The sequence below is a fragment of the Prinia subflava genome, chromosome 1 (genome assembly GCF_021018805.1).
Source record: "Prinia subflava isolate CZ2003 ecotype Zambia chromosome 1, Cam_Psub_1.2, whole genome shotgun sequence".
Taxonomy (NCBI): domain Eukaryota; kingdom Metazoa; phylum Chordata; class Aves; order Passeriformes; family Cisticolidae; genus Prinia; species Prinia subflava.
Genome location: NC_086247.1, coordinates 47,221,453 through 47,241,203, shown reverse-complemented (window position 1 = coordinate 47,241,203; position 19,751 = coordinate 47,221,453). Strand labels below are relative to the sequence as shown.

Below are 19,751 nucleotides of genomic sequence, written 5' to 3'. Positions count from 1 at the left end.
CTGGAAAAGACCTCTGAGTCCAACTGTTAACCCAGCACTGCCCAGTCCACCACTAAACCATGTGCCCAAGTGCCACATCTGCACTGTCTTTTAAAAACTTCCAGGGATGGTGGCTCATTGGGTGTAAAGTGTAGATCTAGAGCAGAGCTTTCAGTTCCAATTCCTTCAGAAATGTCTGAGGTATTAATTTCAAAATCATATTACCAATCTCAACTAAAACACAGAATGTTGTCACAGCCACGAATTGCCTTCCAATGAAATACCTCCACAGGAACTCAATGCCTGGAGAAAATTCCACTGTTAATTTTCATAACTATAAAATTAGAACCCAGCTCTGCCCTGAAATGTTGACCATACCTGTCGTGGCTGGTTAACCTTTGCTCCTGAAGAAAGCAACAATCGGATGACATCCAGATATCCTCCTTGTGCTGCCAGGAAAATTGCAGAAGCTCCATCCTAAGAACAAACACATCTGTCTTACACTGCATTGAAGTAAAGCCATTTTCCACACAGAAACAAATCAAACTAAATTAAGTTCTCTAGTCATTATGCTTTGTAACAGCAGATACACAGCCATACTCAAGAAATAACTACCAAAATGCAAAGTCTAGTTCATAATAAACTGTGGCAACATTTTCATTCAGTATGCACAAATATTGGCTCCCATCATATATCAAATCCAGCATTAAATCCCGTGTCTGGAATACTGAGAGTCTAGTTCACTGAGGCACTGAGCTACATAACTAGAAATTAGTTCCTGTAAAGCAATGTAGGTTCATTTAGCTTTCATATGTTTATGCTGAAGTGTTCTGCTACATGGATACATGGTGGAAATGTGTCAGGCACTTTGCAAGACTGCAAACCCCAGTGCTGAAGTCTGCCCTGGAAGCTGAAGGAGTAAGACCTGTGCCATAATACTGTGCCACCCCAGAAACCATCATGCTTCTGCTAGGGCACATCTTGTAGAAGGACTTCACCTGTAATACAGTAACCTTAGAGTATTTCATAGCCATATCAGAAACCAAATATTTCCTGCAAAAAGCTTGTGAAAGAATAAATTGTGAACAAACACAGAGCTTTATTTTTCTTTGACATGTCTTTCATATGCAGATGTTCTCAGAATTTTGCTTCAGAGAAACCTCTTCCATAGGAAAAAAAAAAGTCATATTTCATTAAGATTTTGATGGAAAATTTTCAAACAGCATTATAATCCATCTAACCAACTAAAAGTAGAAATCTGTATTGAGGGTGGGAGGTGGGACAGGTGTTTACCCATCCTACATCCACAGCACTAAGCACAGGATGTGCCAGGACAAGTTTTCCCAAGAGGCGAGAATCTTTTAGTTTAAATAGAGACAGGAATTAACCCCTTTACTGCATCTCAGCTGTGCAAGTACACCTCCCATGCCAACTCAGGCAGGTGCTTATCACAAAATACAGGGTATTCTAATGAAAGCCTGCTGTTGACCTTATTGGCATATCACTCTGTTGGGACTAAAAGCTGTTGCCTGCAGAGAGTGTGCTCAGCTACTCTAACTGAAAAATTCAGCACAGACTTGGTGAAGCATGAGCTGAATATAGTACCTCAGGGACTGAATTTAGGATGTTTGACATTGATTTCAAGACAAATGTCCTGGTAAACAAAAGAGATGTCTGCTGGAACTATTAATGCCTGTCCCTGGGCCCTCTGATGGGCTGTTTTCTCCAGTTGCTGTGTGAGCATATGAAAAAACCTGGCAGTATCAGAGCTGTTGCAGGCTTCTTCCAGAGACAGTGAACACTTCAATTTAGAAAGTAAACAAGGTTGTGTAACATTTAAAAAAGCTCCTTATTGTAGGATCAATCAAGATGGAGAACCTTGCATTCAATGATACTCATTTGATTTGAACTGATGCTGTAACGAGAATGCTTTTTTGAGACTATAACTCATTTCTGCAAGAAATACTATTTAGTCAGGGTGTTCCTTTGTCTCTTGCTCTCCTGACCCTTCACATGAATCAATTTTAGATTAAAACATTGATCTTGATGGTTTTGGGAGGAGTATCCAAATATATGCTCAAAATCCCCTTCCATCTGGCTGCCAGTGAAGCTGCCATCCAGGTACCATGACAAATGCAGCTTGGCTCACAAAAAGAGCTAGACAACACTTTTTTTCAAGAGATCATATTCTTATTTTATTACACAACTGTTTCTGACTGGCTTTGCCCAATGTCTGTGAGCAATAAAAATACATTTTAAAATCCAATAGCAAATATTGCTCATTTCCAGGAGAGACAACAAGGAAGTTATTTTACTGCTTTGACCTCTGGGTAAGAGTCTGCAGGTGTGGCAGCATAGCTATTTTTAAACTGAGTGGCAGCCCCTGGGATTACCCTGCAGAGGGATGAATCACTGCCCTCAGATCAGAAAGACAATTCCTATTTGCACAACAGCAAGGGTGGGACAACCCTCTTTATAAATGAGGGGTGAGGCAGCACTGGGGTGGGGATCCCTGTATGACCACTTCTGCAGTCACCAGCTCTCAGCTCCCCTGCAAGCCAGTAAGAACTGGGAGTGCAACAGCATCCTGCAGATCCTAAGCCAACGGAAACAGCTGAAAAAACTCATATATCTTGGAGAAACAACTTCCTCTTTGTCAGTCTTGGGTGCCCTGGGGTAGGAAAGAGTGGTGGGAAGCACAGGCAAAATCTGCTACTCGTTTCTGTTGAATGCCGAAAAGCTCAACTTATCTGTTTCTCCGTTAGAGTAAATTAAATCCAGAGCTTCATTGGTTCAATCCAACTTTCTGAAAAGTCAACTAAACAACATCAGTTCAGCCATTTTAACCTTGCTTTGCCCAAAACACTGGCAAACTGGAGATTCACAAATACCAAATAACATAATTTTAACTGATATTAAAAAATGTTTTGAAGTTATTAAAAAATTTTAATTTTTACTATTCTTTCTGGCAGAAAATGAATGTACTTCAGAGGCTGTAGAGTTACTTGTTCTTCTGTGAATTGTGGTAGAACATGATATGCTCTTTTATCCAAGGCTAATGGGTAGCACAAGTCTGTTCCAGCTTTGCTACATATCCTCCATACAGATCATGAGCCAAAAGGCAGCCAAAGAATCTTTTCTGATTTTGTGCCACTTCTCTCAGCATCACAAAAAGCAGACAGTTAACAGAATCTACAACTTAGAGGAACAGAGTACTATAAAACTGCAGCATTTGGCAAATGCCTGTCTGTGCTGGAGCCAGGGTGTCTGCTGTTGTCCAAGCAACAGCACATTTGTTCCACCACCACCATTGTCAATATTGTGTGTGTCAAATAACTCACGTAGAGTTGATCATGAATGTTGGCGCCGTGCTTCAGCAGAGTTTCCACTACTTTTGCATGCCCGTACTGACAGGCAGCCAGGAGAGCTGTGCCTCCGTCCTGTGAAAAAGCAAAGAATGGGTACAGTCAGGTGAGAGGTCAGGTGCTGGGCTGAACATCACCATTAAAAAACGAGCCAAACTCTGAGACTTTTCTGAATTTGGCTCACAGCAGTTCTGTAATGAGTAGCTACTGAATCTTTCATAACTTTAAAGCCAAGTGTTGACATGTAAATCTTTCAACTTGGCTCAGTCACTATATAAATTTTTTCTCCTAAGTTTTTTTAGAGAGGGAAAGGAACGAAGAAAATTCTGTTTTTCGTTCCTCATCTTCTGCCTTGCCATCCTTAGAAGCTTTGTTCCTTTCATAACTCCAAGCTCCTCCACGTCTCTTCCTTTTACAGCCAAATTCCTCATGCCTGCCAAACTCTTCCACCGATGGATGGACAGCACACCTCTCCACTGCTCCAGAGTCCATTGATCATCTGCTCTTCTGTGGACAGAACCTTTGTGCCCTGTTTTGTTCTGCCTCTCATTGGTGGATTGTTGGCCTGAAGCTGAGTAGAGAGGCAGTATTTTAAAGTGTGCTAGCTGACTGTGGAACTGTGAGTCCGACCAAAGGCATGACCGCCAGGGAAAGCACCGCTACTTCTGCTTGAGATGCGATCCCTGCAGGTAGGACCAATCCCAGGCAGCTAGAGTTGCTGCACATCACCACTAAAGGGAGACCTAGGCACATGCATCAATCCCTGCTTGTGGAAACATTCCCTTGGGAGCTAGCTGAGAAGGGAAACACCTCAGTGTCACTGGTGATTGACTCCAAACCAGCTGAAACAACTGAGACAACAAACGTGGGTCTTGCCATCTTACATGTGCTGTGCCCCACTCAAAAATTACCAGTATTTCAGACACAGCTATGGAGAGAAAGTTCTCATCTTCTGCCTGGGATGGCACCATGCCATAGCGCAAAGACGATGCACATCCCAAAATGTCCCCACCACAGGTCTTCTCTCTCCTCCCCTGCCTTCTCCCAGTCTCAAGCCCCTCCTCCACAAGATAAGCTATCTTAAGTATTTCAGATAAATACGGTTTCTGGAGCTGTAATTAATGTGGACACAACACTGTGATTTGGCCTAGAACTGTTCTCTGAAACAACTCCAAAGTTGTCTGAAATTTTCCACATAGGCAGAGAGCCACAAAAGAAGTTAAAGCTTGAGTGACCAAATGGATCTTTTATAATGAGAAGTGCCAACCAAATTTATTAATCAATGGTGCAATTTAATGGTTGTAATAGCCTTGTGAAAACTCAAGCTCTGACATAACTGAACTAACCCAGAGGCACTGTTTATAGCTACCCCCAAAACCTCATATTCACCCTTCCTGCCTACAACAGTGAAAAGAAGAGAAGGCTTGGGTGTCAGCAAAGCCAGAGATGTGAGGCTGTTGTGAGGCTGACAGTCTAGGAACTGCCTATTAATTCTGGATTATTTCAGTAAAGACAGTGTGTAATTAGGTCGTTGGAGTTAAGTTTCTCTTATGAGAAATTAGGCTTTCCTGCCAAATTAAACTACTGTAATTTAATGGGAACTGCTTGAACAAAACACAAAAGCAATCACAATTGTGCTTGGATTAAAAAACACTATATACACACTTAAAAGACAATGGAAAAGCTAATAGCTTCATTAAACCTATTTCCTCTCCCTAACCAGGTGAAAGCCCTATTGCTCAATTGACTTACCAGATCAAAGGGCTACAAACAAAACAAAACAAACGAGAGAACTTTTAACGACTTTTTCCCTGAACAAAGTTGAGAAAGAAAGGTTAGTAAATTAAGAAGAGAAACTATGCTATCCAGACTGAAGGTCCTCTGTCGAGAGGCAGGCAAGGAAAAGTTTTAGGAAGCTTAAAAATACGGTAAGTTCTCTGTATAGAGAGTAAATAGACATGTTCAGTTGGTTGCATATGGAAGAAGTTTGTTTATTGCTTTATGGTCCGGCTTTTGTTTTGTAAAATTCTTGTGTTCTCCACAAACTCCTGTTATTTTTAGAAGATTGTTTGGTTAGTATCATAATTCCTGTAGGGAACCAAGTGACAGGTCCTAAATAAAAGGCAGGCCTGCAAAGCTAACCACAGCTGGCACAGCAGACCTGAAGCCCAATGCTTGGAATCCCAGTGTGTGATCCCACCTTGGGAGATGTGACAGCTTGGCATTTAAGAATGGCAACACTCCCTCCTGACATGTCTAACTAATTCAAAAAGGGGTTCCTGACCAAGTGTTTGGTCCAACCCAGTACACAGTTTTAGACAGATACATTTTTTTTAAAGAGTAACACAATTCCAAAATACACCATTTGGATCCCTCAGACTAAAGTGACCAAGTTTTCCTAGACCAGTCTGATCAGAGTCCAGGGTTTAGAAGAGGAGCATTGGATGGTGCCCAATTCCATCTGTCCACTCTGAATCAAATATTTACTGCAGTGGAGAGAACTGGGTAACAATTCCTGGGCTCAAAGATCTGGTTCCTGATCAGGAAGACAACTGAGCTCTGAGACCTGCTCTCCTGTCTGCTATATGAAGCTAAATACATTCAACAGAAGGGATTTGGATTCCTCTGCATGCTCTGAGTTGGGGGTACCACTGTGAAACATCAGATATACACCTTTCTGTAGCAAGGGAAGCTGGGGGCCGGAAACTTTTCCACTGACCATGTGATAAGACAGCCCTTAGTTAAATCAAGGAATTGTCAAACAGTGCGAAAGTGCACTGCTTATTAGTAGGAGCAAACTCAGTCCTCCTCTTCCCTCTATTGAGCTTCCATCTGGTTTTCTCTTACACTTTACTCCATCAAGCTCTAGCTGAAGACCCCAATGTTTTATAGACCATAAGAAAAGCAGATAAGGTGTAGGGCATTTAAAAAAAAAAGTAAATGATGGAGCTTTAACATCCCTGTCAGCTACGTGATTACCTCTTTCCTTTTTGGCTTCAGCTAAGTAAAAAGCTGAAGCAGCGTCTTTGGTACTGGCAAGCCTCTTGGAAACTCTGAGCAGGGCAGCTGGACACGTGAGCAAGCACTGAGGAGCTCCTGGGGGTATCACCCCTTCTGCAGTGGGCAGGAGGCCACTGCGCAACCTCTTCGAGATGGCACATTGCCTTGGGTTTACTACTTGCTCATATCCTGTTTTCCTGACACAATGATGCTTCTATTAATCCTGCACTGCAAATATTTCCAGCTCAGATAGGAGCTGGACTTTTCCCAGCTACCTCTGCAATTCTTCCCCTGAAACAATTTTTCTGTCCTCCCCATAGCCTTTCCTCCTCACTGCCAGCACATAACAGATCTGCAGTGAAAATACTTGGAAAAGCAGCACTGGGTAAGACCACACTAAGTGGTGCAGACTTCCCTGTCTATTTGCCAACCCCCTTCCTCTGTCACCATCACCTGAAAGTGGCTTAGAATTAATTATATGTTGTTTTACCATCTCTTAAATATGGTACAGATGAGGAGAACTGATCTTCTGCAATCACTGCCTGCTGAAAAACAGCCTCTGACATACTGTTCAACCTGCAGTACTGCTCAGAAAACGTGCCACCAGCTTTTTTAAGAACTCACATGCTTATCACATCTATCAGAACAAAAGAAAAACGTTTCAACCTATGTTAAATATTTCTATGGATGCCAGACTGGGGCAATGCAGAATAATATTAATAACTAATATTATATGTAATAATTATGTAATAATTAACTGTCAATAGTACTATTCAGTCTCTTTAGAACATCAGCATTTATTGCCAATTACTTTATTACACTATTTTAGAATAGTTTTACTTTATCTGCCATAGCAAATATCAATTCTAATGATGCAAGACTTAGCAAGAATTGTATGCCTGTATTAAGATAGTTCTCCGGAATTCTCATATATGAGTAACAAACACAGTAATCACCATTTACAGATAAGTGCATGAAAAATATGTTGGGCTTTGCATTTCCTTAGTTAAAGTCTCTTTTTTCTAGAATACATTCAAATTGTGTGCTTATTCCAAATACATGTCATAATTTATAATAGAACTATATATATATTCTTTGCAAATGGATTCATTTTGCACTACCCTTTAAAAACTGGATCAGCCATATCTTTCCCAGTGCTGCTCCCAGATGAGTGTCTTAGTGAGAAAAGGCCTTGTCCCTAACCTGAAAAGGCATATTTTATCAATTATATTGTTTCTGGGGTTTGGGAGAGATGGCAGAGCCTGTCACCTTGGTCACCTGTTAGCAGACTGATGGAATTATTCCAAGCTATGAAAACCACATTATTAAATCAGAAGATTGAACTGATACAAAGCCACACTAGCGGGCCAGTGGAAGATGCGGACTGTCCATTTACTACACCTGACTGGTGCCTCCTGCCCAGGCACATGCTGGATCATGCTGCTGGAAAATCCTCTCACATGTACATCACACACCACTTTCCCATGTTACTTCCATTGGGGGCTGGTGTTATCTTTCAACCAGCTTGTCTGGACGTAGCAGAAAGCTGTGGCCTGGAAAGGAAGAGCAACCAGCAGTTTAAAAGATACTTGGGATTGGCATCTGGGTTTGGAAGCAGAGGCAGGCAGGAAAAGAGGGACTAGAATTAAAGTTTCAAGGTGAGCAACAGTAGACCAAAGATGGAAGCCATTTGGAGCAGCTGAGCAGCTGAACACAGGAATATTCTTTTATAATTTAGATCTTTGTTCTCTTTTATCTGTCCTAGCGTTTCACATCAATATATTTTGCATGCTTCATAAAAGATTGTATATTGTCATAAAGGATCAGACAATTTCAAGCCTGCTGTTCACCTCCTGGATCAAATCCTGGCCTCTTCACAAACGCCTAGTTTACAGGCTGTGGAAAGATTGAGTGAAGATGTAACTGTCCCTCTAGACAGAATGAGGTATTGATTCTCTGACCTGCCAGCTGAATGCAAGGGAAGGTGACCCCTCTGAATCTTGCTAACCCCCATCCACACCCTGAAATAAAAGGCAGAGAAGCAACATTTATTTTAATGTGCAACCTTACCCAATAAATTTATCCCACATGAGATTGTCCAGTACTTTAGGATACAGCTGTTGTATTTAACACTGCCATCCCCTGCATTGCCAAGTTTCACAGCTGCACTCCATGTTGCATTAAACAGCCACAATTTCATTCATGCTTTTATTACTGATTGCTGCTGTGGTCAGAGAGTGGCTCACCACAAGCACAGCTCCCTGGGGTATCAGAATCCTACTCTATGGGCATGTGTGAACTCTGGCCACAAAACATCAGGAATGTTAGCTCCTGGAGCTGAGTTTCTGATGTTCCACCAATTCCCTTAAATATTTAGACCCTATCTTTCCAGGGACTCCAGAAAACAGGTATGGATTGAGAGAATCATTCAAATCACAGACTAAAATATCTTGAGAAATTGATTATTGTGGGGTAAGAACTATTGCTTCTTCAAAGACATCCCTAGAGATCCTAGGGTAAGTGACTGGCCAGTGTCCTCCTCCCCAGATTATGGGAACGCTTCAAATTGTAGCCAGTGTGTAAAGGGTACGTATCTTCAATGAAAATATGTTGCTTTCCCCCATGTTTGCTGAAAGCAGAAGTGCTAATACTGCCTCGGGCAAAAAAAGCTGTGTTGATGTACTGCTGTCAGTGATGAACTGCTGATCTTGCTGTGGTTGACTCCATGAGAGGTGAGGAACCCAGGCCCTACCACCTGTGCTTTTGGGTATTTTAAGAAGATTTTGGAAAAGAACCTGCCTGAACAAGGAAATAAAAGCTCTGAGGTGCATTTCATCTTCTTGTCCCAGATGGGAAATTGGGAATTTACGGAGGACTGAAAGCATTATACTCTTATGTAGCCTATGTGTCATGCAGAGTGTTGATGAAATATAAGTTCTATGCAATCAGAGTACATAAACACCTAAATACCTACCTGGTATGTACAAAAAGACTCTTTGATCTTCTGTTGGGGGATGGCTTATGAGTAAAGACTGATATCACTATCAAGGGACCTTGATGAACTTATGCCACTAAGTCTAGGTAGGCAAAGCTAGTCCAGAGTTAATATTTCACAATGTGTTGCATTACTCATATTACTCAAAAAAAGTTCACGTGAGGAAACTTCATCATTTTAATGCTGCCCTGTCATGTTTCACGTGAATACAAGAAACCCAGCCTTGACTGTCAGAATGTATCAGCATGCAAAAATAGACCAATCATCTTACTTTATTCTTAAATTCAGTGGAGGCTCCAAATGAAAAGAGAAACTTCACTACATCGTTGTGGCCTTGCTGTGCAGCAAAGAACAGAGAAGTTGCACCTGACTGTAAAGGAAAAATGGATTAAAAGCATAACAAATACGTAACACACTTGATTGAAGTATAGACATTTCAAATTAAAAAGTATTGAGCTCAATCGGTTGAATATCAGCTGAAAAGACATGATGAATTTGAAGACTCCAGAGGACACCAGGTATCAACTCAGTCTTCTTCCCATTGTACTGAAAAATCTGTCCAAATCTGTCCAGCATCATATATTTGTGAGAGAGAGAGAGAGGGAGGGAGGGAGGCAGGAAGGCAGGAAGGCAGGAAGGCAGGCAGGAAGGAAGGAAGGCAGGAAGGCAGGAAGGAAGGAAGGCAGGAAGGCAGGAAGGCAGGAAGGCAGGAAGGCAGGGAGGCAGGAAGGCAGGCAGGCAGGCAGGCAGGCAGGCAGGCAGGCAGGAAGGAAGGAAGGAAGGAAGGAAGGAAGGAAGGAAGGAAGGAAGGAAGGAAGGAAGGAAGGAAGGAAGGAAGGAAGGAAGAGGCTTTCCTAACCTTAGGCTCTCTCACCCCATGTAGAAAGCAGAGGAAATGGGAGCTACATGTGAAATCCACTCCAGTGCCCAAAGCCTTTACAATAGTACGTGGTGCCATTAAGACCATTTCAGAGCCTGCTCTCCTTGGGACTCTCACTTCCCCAAGCTTCACAACTTCAGAGCACAAGAGCACTGGTTGGAGTGACTGCATTAATTTGCAGAACAGTGCCATTGGTCTCTACTTCTTAAACTTCATCTGTTTTGTCTCCTTTTTGCAACACAGTGATTTTGGATTCAGTGTTTTTCTTTTTGTTGGCCTGTTGAATCAGTATTTCCTGAGTGATAATCAAGAGCAGCTCCATAAAGCTGTTCTTAACTTTTCCTTTGTTGCTTCTTTCCAAGTAATGTTTACCTAAGGGAAGGGACATATTTTAGTACATGTTTTGCTAGAACAGGACCCCATTGAAAGACACTGACAACCATGGTTAGAGCAAGTTTAGGCCAGTAAGTGCAAAGACACCTACATTGTCAAACATGGCATTCACTGACTCAGTCACATGCAGATGTCAGCATGAGATAATTGCTCTGGTTCCAGGTAACCAAGGAAAGTAACATTGGCTTGTACTGTTGGAACAATGAGCACACTGCTATCCTGCATGACCTGCCACTATCCCATATAACTTCATGCCCTCCTTAAACTGCTCATCTCTTAAAACCAGTGGCTGTCCCAGAGCAATTCTGCTCTTCGCACAGCCAACATGCAGACCAGAGCAACTGCAATCCTTACAACCATCTGCATGGATTATGAGTGAAAGGCAATTTCCCCAAAAAAATCAGGTGCTGATGTCCCTTCTATGCTGATGTCATGGTGCAAGACATGCCTTGAATGCCAAGCAGAGATGCAGGGAAGAGTACAAGTGATAAAGCTGTGTGACTGCTACAGATGAGTTGGCTCAGACTAAAAGGCAGAAACTCCAAAACATACAGAGTCAAAAATAATCCCTGTGCTAGCAATGGCACCCACTCCATTTTAATAACCAGGCTGCAAGTCAAAGGTAAAGGTATTATTATCTATCCCATCTGGAGAGCTGTTAATTGTTGTGCCAAAAAGTAAAACTGCAAATACGTAAATGGCATAACCCTGGGGGCTTACATCCCAGATGTAACTGACCCTCACCGACCAGATGTGCTGAAAATGTTTGATGAGTTATTATAAATGTACCTCTGGCATCTGATCTTCTATTGCAAACTCCAGATATCTGATTCTCTGATGTCCTCAGAACAGAGCCTGGTATATGTGTTATAAATACACTATACAGCAAGTGACAAAGAAACAATTGGCAACAAGCAGCAGACAACACTTATCATTTGTAACAAACCAACAGTCACTTAATCAAGCCCTGTTTGAATCCTACCTCTCTCTGCAGATTGATATCTGCTCCTTGCAACACCAATTCCCGTACACAATCTATGTGGCCATAGTAAGATGCTACCATCAGAGCTGTTGTGCCAAGCTGGGAGTAAGGAAAAACAAGTCAGTACCTTCAACAGACACCTATGGCAATGAATCAGGCTGTCTAGATGAGACAGCATCTCTGCCAAAAAGCTGGAGGGAGCTTACCATACCTTATTGTCCCAAAATAAGTGCAACAAGTATAAAAAGAATAGGGTTTGTTTCTAAACAGCTTTTTATTCTCTTTTTAATAGAGAATCCCAAAGTTCTGTGCATCATTTCCAGAAGAATAACCTCAGACACAGGAGCTGAGTGACTCAGCTGAGTCACTTAGAATTCTGAGTCATAGTCAGGAGAAGGGGCTGGATGACTTTAGCAGTAATTCCCTATCCAAATAATGACAGCAAACTCACTCAATGGCTCTTCACATCATAAGAGAGAACTTCCTGTACAGAAATCTGTGTTCAACTACCTCAGTACACTATAAGGTCACTTTCAGTGCACAAAGTAGGATTTATATGTAGGCACTGTATGGACAATATGCAGAAACCACAAGCATAAGGATGAAACACATCCTTCAAAACCATTCACACACAACAGCTCAATTTAAAGAAGGAATGGGTGACATTACAAAAAAGAAACATGCGGTCGTAATTGTACAAATATAATTTAGTCTAGAAAATGTATATGTCTGATACAATTATTAATGCAGTGCAGTGTGAAAGTTCTTGTCCGAAGTTAGCTTTCTTTTAAGAAAAATGGACAGTAATGACTTTATTTTTTCATCCTGATCTCTGTCCTGTTTACTACAAGCCTCCATTTGAACAACCTTCCCACCCTTGTCAGAAGAACAGTCATAGCACCAGCTCCAGAAGTTCTGTAGGACAAATACTTGCCTACAGGGCAAAAATGAAATGAAAATGAAAAGAAAGGTTAAAGTCAATGGGCTTAGAAGATCTCTTACACTTTGAAGGTATTCAAAGTGAGAGAAGCTGCAGCAAGTTCATGTTTCGGGCTGGAAGTGGCATTAATCCTTGCCAACACCAGCATGACTCCTTGTCAGTCAGTCCCAATGCCAAACAAAAGAAACCTGGAACTTCTCAACCTCCTTTTCCCCTTGCTCTTTGACACAGCTTAACATAATCACGTATCTCACCATGTGTTGTAGGCAGAATAGAAAGACCTATTCATTATCTGTTATTAACCCATTTCTAATCTCAAAACTGATTTCCACCCATGTCAATTACAGTAAGGAAATTCCCATGATATATGTCATGTGTCTGGGCTCCTCTTGCTTGGCAGTCTTGTGCCTTCACATTGGTGCCCAGTCCAGAGATTAGGTGGAGGAGGAAGAATTTAGGAGGCCAGCAGTTGTTCTGATTATGAGAAGGTCTGCTCGCTGACAGAATCATTGCTACCTGGGCTCAGTTGAGCCAGCTCTTCCCTGTGATCTATTACTACCATGACATTTCTTTGCAAAGAGAAGCCCGAGGTGCTAGGATCTGTGTTTTTAATGTCAGCACCACAAATAACTATGTAAGACACATTTTTGAGTGCTGGCAAATTCTTAACCCCTTGCCGCTGATGTAAATCATCACGCTATTTTAACCTGTTTCAAGCTTGATTACTGACAGGAGAAGGTTTTAAATCATCCAGAAGTACCATGAGACATTCATATGTTTCATGTTAGATCCCTACTACACCCTCTGCACGGTGGGCTATGGAAAGGGATGCCAAATGAGTGCTGTGGCTGTAGGTGCATTGTGTGCATACGCTGTCTTTGCAGTCCACATCTACTCGCCCACTGTTCAGCAGCAGCTGGAGGAGAGCCAGGTTTCCTTTTCTTGCAGCCCAAAATGCAGCATTGGCAAGTGGTGTTTCTTTCTGGTGCAAAGAAGGAAAAAGAAAAAAAAAAACAGAAATAAATCACATTGGAAAATACATTGGGCAAGCGTACACATTGCATACATTCTGCATTCAAGCAAGGCAAGTTTCAGCTTAGTGTGCTGTTCTTTCAAACCCAGAGCACTGAAAGGAAGCTAATTTCATTTCCTTTTGCAATTAAAGAGACCAGTCCTCCTGTGCTTCCTTGTGTTATTTCAAGTCTTCCTTGTGTCCATGGCAGGCTGTGTCTCTTAGATTGCTCTGTAATGAGAAATGATGATGCTAGGCCACATCCACAGAGAAACATCACAGAAAACAATCTACTTGGGCATGCCTGTATTGTCTGCTTCTGTGGTGGGGCTGGCCACAGCTAGGCTGAAGCATCCTGCTGCCATGTCCTGCTCCAGGACATCCTCTTGGGTTTCAGATTAGCTCCCTGTTATCTCCTTCTTTTCTGCACGCAAAGTTCCAATACAGGAAAAGTATTGCTCATGCATCTCCCAGACTGCTTGTTCTACCTCCTGCCTGTAATTAACACCCTGTGACTGTGGGCATGTGCAATGTCTCCTGGGTAGGAGTGAATGATGACTGCTCCAGCACAGGAAAAGGACAGAAAAAAAAGACATGGACTTTGCTCCTACCCTCTTTATCTAATCAACACAGACAGCTGGCAATATTCTGCCTTGGCAGGTAAACACTGTCAAGGGTGAAGTGTGGGGGGAAACACTGTGATGGCAATGATACATATCCTAGAGCAGGCTCATGCTGCTGATTTTTTAATAAGGGCCCAAACCACTTACAAAGGAGTAAAGCACCACTTCACCAATAGTCACCCCAAAGCAGAGTCAAAAATACCCAGGGGCATTGCTTTCCAGTGAACCCTGCCTTCAGGATAACCCAAAGAGAGTGCAGAGTAGATATAAAAGTCCATCATTCAGCTTCAGAAATGACATAGGCATCTCTTGTCTAAATGTCAATGCGCACATGTAATGTGGCAGGGAATCAGGATCCAATAGTTTTATGCTTTATAATTAAAATGCACATATACAGCACAGTTTAAATTGCTTCCTTCACTGACAGGAAGACAATAAACTTTGCTGAAACCAGCAGACACAAAAATCATGAATATGAATCTATCTCAGGTCTGTCAAAGTGAGCACTTTCCATGGGTTGCATTTTTAATATTAATAGGCTGGAAAATTGGCAGCTGTTTCAGATGAGAGATGTTCCAACCATTCAATAAATTACAAGTCACTTCCTACAAATTGATAGTGGTATTTCTTGTACCAGCACACACAGGGGCAGGAGTCTGAACATTTTAGCAAGCACAATTAGCTAAATTCTGATCTTCTTTTCACACCTATTGCATTTCCCTGGAGAATCTGTAGATAATGTTGATTAAAGTAGAGACAGTGGTTTATACCCTCCTTGCTGGCAACACTGTACTATCTTCCTGTCTTTACCCTTAGAACCACTGAAATTTTTTTGTAAAAGCAAACAATTGACCTAAACACACAGAAGTTCATATTGCCCTTTCTGCTCTGATTTATTAGATAGATATTTATTTATAGAGCTGGCAGTTAGAAATATTGTCTTATTGGCTTTGTTATTATAATATTCACTGGAAAGCTATTGCAAAAGAATTATGTTTAGACCTTGCAGAATGGACAATCAAATTCCTCACCCTTTATTGTCCCAAACTATCCCTTAAAGTTTCAGGAAGCTTAGAGGTATGGCAATACATCCATATAGGGAAAGATTTATTTAATCCACCCCAGTTTTCACTACAAGGGCTCAATAGCAGACTGAATTTTATTATGACTCAACATACACCACTACTTTCACTGGTCAGGTAGGCAGGAACTGGAATCCATATTCAGGAATTCCTTACCTGTTTTCACCAGTTCATGTGAGAAGAGAAAAGAACTAAATGTCCAGTGTGGCCCTGGAGGGGAAGTAGAAGTTCAAAGTCTTTGGGCTTATGAGTCATAAATTCCTACCTCTTTTTCCTCCCCTGTAAGTCCTACAGTAGCTCTCCAGCAGAGTTGTCCTTTTACTTTGGATCAGACCCAAGGAATGGAAGAACTCTTCAGTGTTCCAAGGACACATAACTAAGTTTTTTTCCTATTTGTACTGACTCCTATTAAGCATTCTTACTTCCCCTTGTGCCCTTGCATTGCTTGGGATTCCTTGTATAAAAGTAGAGTATACAGCACACTCAGACCATCAACCATCCAGTGATTAGATTAAAAAAAATCAGATGCAAATCTGAGCTATTTTACCTGCTAAGGTGAATGAAAGTGCAAAATCATTCAGATGATCTGGGCATCTTACAAGAACAGCCTCATTGTATACCATGTGGCAGTTTATATCTCTGTGCTCTTCATTTTCATCAGCAATACTGACATCACTGGTAGGCAAAATGTAAGATGGCACTCTGGGTTTAATAATCCAATTAATTGAATTATTTTTGAGCAATAAATGGGTTTACAGCTGCAGGATGTGATTGCTGCTGTTTGGTTACAGACTTACTGAGTCTTGTCTCATCATACTAGGGAGAGGTAATGTTGAACTTCAAGAGATTAATTGGACAAAATTTTCATGTAATTCTTATCATAAAGCTAGACAGCTGCCAAAGCATCCTCTAAGTAAACAACTAATACTCAGCACTGACAGTCTGGGAGCAGAATGTAATAAACATTTGCAAATGATTAGCTAATAGCTTCCATGAAAATTGCTTGTTTCATTATGTCACTTGTGCCAGCATCTTTCAGGATAAAAGTTCCTTCACTTCATCAAGTTCTCTAAAGTCTTATTTTAAAATCTGGCTGTGCTAATAATTTTAATTGTTTTTATCCTTTTATGAGAGCCCAAAGATGAAAAGCAGGCATTATATTCATGCTGTATTGACATTAGAAAAAACGCTTTTTCAAAAATTGCCTAGAGGAAAATATGTATTATATATCTGACAAAACCATTTCTTTGCAGGGATTCAGAAAAAATGAATTGTGCTAATGTATCATTTCAGGAATATTGAGGGAGAAAGTATAATTTAAATGCTGTGACCTCCAGCTCCTGCTCCCTGCCCTACCTCTGATTTGCTGTTTGCAGAGAAAGGGCAGGTGACAGTGGGGTGACCTCTGAGGAGGAGGAAGAGTGCAGTTCTTAAACAAGGATCTTGCAGATGAAAGAAAAGAGGCAACAGACAGAGAGAAAGAAAAGAAAGAAGAAACAGAATGCTAGTCCTCCCACTGACTTGTTCCTTGTGCTGGTAAAAGACCAGAAAATTCTCTTTTCTTTCTTACTTTCCAAGCCAGTCCTAATGGGAAGGAAGAACTGAGTAAAAAGTTTTAAGAAGAACTGGAAATCAAGACCAAGCATGGTGGAAAAGGCTAGTGCAACTTAGGAGCAGAGTTCTTTATTAGATAGCAATATATCCTACATGAAGGATCCTGATAAAAAGGAAAGGTAGTTCAATATATAAATGAACTAGGCAGGCAAAATGTGGTAGAAGAGAGGATATTTGTGTAAGAAAGAAAGATAAATGCTATGCCATGGGTAAGTAGGATAATAAGATGGAAAATGGGAACAGCCAGTGGCAAATAGGTAGTAAGAATCCAAGTTAAGTTCATGATCTTCTGATAGAAAGAGAAAATTACAAATAAAATGTCACAGGAAAGGGAGAGAAAACACAGTGAGGAAGGTATGGTCTGCAGTTCTCCAGAGGGAGGGGAAAGCAGTGAGCTACTTGGAACAGGAATACTTGAGGGAATACAATGTGAGAAATGGGGCACAGAAAAGGAGCTGATAGGGACAGAACAGAAAGTGAGACCTGAAGAACAAGTCAAATAAACAATGAGGCGAAAAAAAGATAAAAAAAGCAAGAAGAAACTGCCATCACCAGGAACATGGGGCTCTTAGCGTGGATACTTGTGAGTAATGAAAGTGGGAAAAAACTCACAGAGACAGAATGAAGGGACAGAACAACTAAGGAAAAAAAGAAACAAGGTGTGAGACCAGTGCAGCACCAAAAAGGGGATGATCACAGAGACTGCACTCCAGAAAGCCAAGTGTATCCTGGGCTACATCAAAAGAATCAAGACGAGCAGGTTGAGGAAAGTGATCCTCTTCCTCAGTTCTGCTCTGGTAAGACTGGAGTCCTATGTTCAGCTCTGAGGCCCCCAACACAAGGATGTGGACTTGCTGCAGCAAATCCAGAAGAGGACCATAAAGAAGATCAGAGGGCTAGAGAACCTCTCCTGTGAAGACAAGCTGAGGGAATTGAGGCTGCTCAGCCTGGAGAAGAGAAGGCTCTGAGGAGACCTTAGAGCAGCCTTCCAGTGGCTAAACAGGACCTGCAAGAGAGATGGAGACTTTTTATAAGGGCATGCAGTGATAGGACAAGGACAAATGGCTTTAAACTGAAAGGAGGTAGGTTTAGAGTGGATATTAAGAAGACATTCTTTACTGTGAAGGTGGTGAGGCACTGGAACAGGTTGCCCAGAGAAGCTGTGGATGCCCCATCCCTAGAAGTGTCCACGGTCAGGCTGAATGCAGCTTTAAGCAACCTGTTCTAGCAGAAAGTGTCCTTGCCTACGGCAGGGGTCTGGAACATGAAGGCTCCTTCCAGCCCAAGGCATTCTATGATTTCACCATCAAGTGTAAGACTGTGCTGCCCTTGGAGAAAAGGTTCTCTGCTGCCTGCCCCGGGAGGGCTTTAGCTGCAGGTGGGAACCACCTGCTGCACCACCATTGAACTGACACGGTGCCACTGAAACACAGCATTCCAGGGGGGAGATACCCTGACTGGAGTGAGGCAAGTACATGGAATAATCCACCAGATCAAAAAATGCAACACAAGCAGTAGGGCAAAGGACTGGCACTGAGCTGCTGATCAATAAGAGAAGGGCAAGCACAGCATCCAGGAAGTGCATAACAGAGAAGATGTACATCCATCATAAATATTATCTGTTAACATCATTAGTAAAGTGCTGCTTGCTTCCCTCTTTGCCAAATCATCTTATTAATCCTTTTTATTAGTCCTTTGAAATGACTGCCTTTGCGTGGGTTTGGATGGAAGAAGTACAAAAAGTGACAGGAATCACAGCTGGCAAAGGGAACGAACCATCCTGGCTTCAGTGGCCACCACAACCTGAAAGGAAGAGCACGGATAAAGACTGCCTCCTAACTATTACACAACCAGCACCAGCGGAGATGGTCGTGAAAGTGAGGAGGAGGCTCCTGACTGCACCAAAACCCACAGCACGGAGCCCGGCCACCCCAGAGCCAGCGCAAAGCTCCGCGGAGGCTCGCAGTTTATGTAACACGGGGCACGCACCCCTTGGGGCGGTCAGCTGCGAAAGGCGCCCGCTCCATCACCTGCCACCGCAGCACTCCCGGGGCACCCCAAAGCCCGGGAGCGACTGTTTCCTTTCCTCCCGCCCTACACTACCCTCGTTTTCCCTAAAAAAATAAAATCGATCAATCCCCAAATCCATGGATGCGACAGAGCACTCCGCGGGCTGCCGGCATGACAAGCGCAAAGCGGGAACCCAGAGGCGCATCCCCCCGCCCCTCTCCCCTTGAGGCGCCCGGCTCACCTTGAAGGACATCCTGCACATCGCAGCGCTCCGCCTCCGCCCCGCGCCGCTCCGCGCCCGCCCGCCCGCGCCGCTCCGCGCCCGGGGCTGCGCGGGGCCGGGGCGGGGCGCGGGGCCGGCGCCTCCCTCCCGCAGCACCTTCTGCTCGTGGGGCCCCGACTACTATTGCTCTGTAAGGGTCCTTTCTGGGGCGGGAAGGGAGTTTGGTATTATTATTATTATTATTACCACCATCATTATCATTATCATTATCATTGCTACTGTTCTTGTTATTTAGCCGAATAGAATGAATTCTATTCGAACACATACTATAACAGCATACAATTTTATATAATTACAGGAAAATATATTTTATTGTCATTTTTGTTGCTTTTAATGATTATTGTTGTTTTTGTCAGTAGTAGTAGTGGTTATTTAAAATGGGCCCCTGCTCCAGCAGCATCCTGAGAAGGCAGCCCCCAGGGTGGGGGGACCCACACCACTCAGCCTCTGGTTCAGACCTCCAGATCAGGCCTCTGCAGCTCAGGAACAGCACTGACATGGCCCAAACCCCAAGCACCCTCACCACAGCCCTAGCCTCATCATGGTGCTAATGTCACCTGCATAGCACCACTTTTGTATTTCACAGCTCCTTC

At 42.6% G+C, this 19,751-nt stretch overlaps 1 protein-coding gene across 1 annotated transcript in view; it reads right to left on the bottom strand.

Moving 5' to 3' along the window:
• ANKRD29 (ankyrin repeat domain 29) overlaps positions 1 to 19,201 on the bottom strand; it is a 32,203-nt gene extending 13,002 nt beyond the window's left edge. Inside the window, exons 1-6 of the mRNA XM_063395379.1 lie at positions 19,117 to 19,201; positions 13,406 to 13,516; positions 11,595 to 11,693; positions 9,611 to 9,709; positions 3,321 to 3,419; positions 358 to 456 (exon numbers count right to left, since the gene is read on the bottom strand). Coding sequence (XP_063251449.1) covers positions 358 to 456; positions 3,321 to 3,419; positions 9,611 to 9,709; positions 11,595 to 11,693; positions 13,406 to 13,516; positions 19,117 to 19,137 — 528 coding nt within the window. The 5' untranslated portion in view covers positions 19,138 to 19,201. The remainder of the gene's footprint in view (positions 1 to 357; positions 457 to 3,320; positions 3,420 to 9,610; positions 9,710 to 11,594; positions 11,694 to 13,405; positions 13,517 to 19,116) is intronic.
• Positions 19,202 to 19,751: the final 550 nt, after the last annotated feature.